The sequence below is a fragment of the Pygoscelis adeliae genome, unplaced genomic scaffold (assembly GCF_000699105.1).
Source record: "Pygoscelis adeliae isolate BGI_AS28 unplaced genomic scaffold, ASM69910v1 Scaffold861, whole genome shotgun sequence".
Classification (NCBI taxonomy): domain Eukaryota; kingdom Metazoa; phylum Chordata; class Aves; order Sphenisciformes; family Spheniscidae; genus Pygoscelis; species Pygoscelis adeliae.
The window spans coordinates 137,214-137,889 of NW_008824068.1; the positions used below are offsets into that span (position 1 = coordinate 137,214).

The following is a 676-nucleotide window of genomic DNA, read 5'->3' on the forward strand; positions in this document are numbered from 1 at the left end:
AAGCCGCACGTGAAAACCGACATGCTCTCTCCAGTCAACATGTGAGCAAGCTGGCTTTTGGGGAGCTCCTGGTGGAGCCTGTGACCTCGTGCTGTTCCGCTGCGGGCTGAGTGCTTTGCCGTAGGGACTTGCTTTGCTCATGATTTATTTTCTCTCTCCTGTTCAGGAAGGCCAGCTCGCCTCTCCCGTCGCACGCCCCAGTTGGGACACCGGCAGCAACGTATAAATGGCTTCAAAACGGCACTTGGAGTCTCTGGACCCCGTGATTTTCAACAAGCTACCTCGGCTGGAGACGGAGCCCGCCGCTGGCTTCCCCAATGGCCTCTGCAAATCCAGCCCTGTGCCCAACCCTGGCTCCGAAAACCATTTCAACTACAAGGGCTCCTACTTCGCCTGCCCGCTGCAAAGCCCCGATGGCCCCGAGCAGCCCCTGGTGCGCTGGAGCCCATCGGCCGCCTACCTGCACTATGGCACCGGTGCCGGCAGCCAGCCCACGCCGGCGGAGGGGTCGCTGGTGAGCTGCCTGCTGTACCGACCCGAGAGCCTGGGGACCGGGCTGCAGCCCCCGGGCACCGAAAAGGGCAAGGACAGCCTGATGCGGGAGCTGCTGATGGCGAGGGAGAAGTGGACCAGCCCGCCGCCGGCTCCGGGGCACCCCTTCCCGGGGAAGAAGCCG

General features: G+C 63.9%; 1 protein-coding gene across 1 annotated transcript in view; it reads left to right on the top strand.

The window, feature by feature from the left end:
* Window positions 1-226: 226 nt before the first annotated feature.
* Window positions 227-676, top strand: part of LOC103925432 (chromosome unknown open reading frame, human C15orf39) — a 3,063-nt gene continuing 2,613 nt past the window's right edge. The window contains exon 1 of the mRNA XM_009334149.1: window positions 227-613. Within this exon, the coding sequence (XP_009332424.1) occupies window positions 227-613 (387 nt within the window). The remainder of the gene's footprint in view (window positions 614-676) is intronic.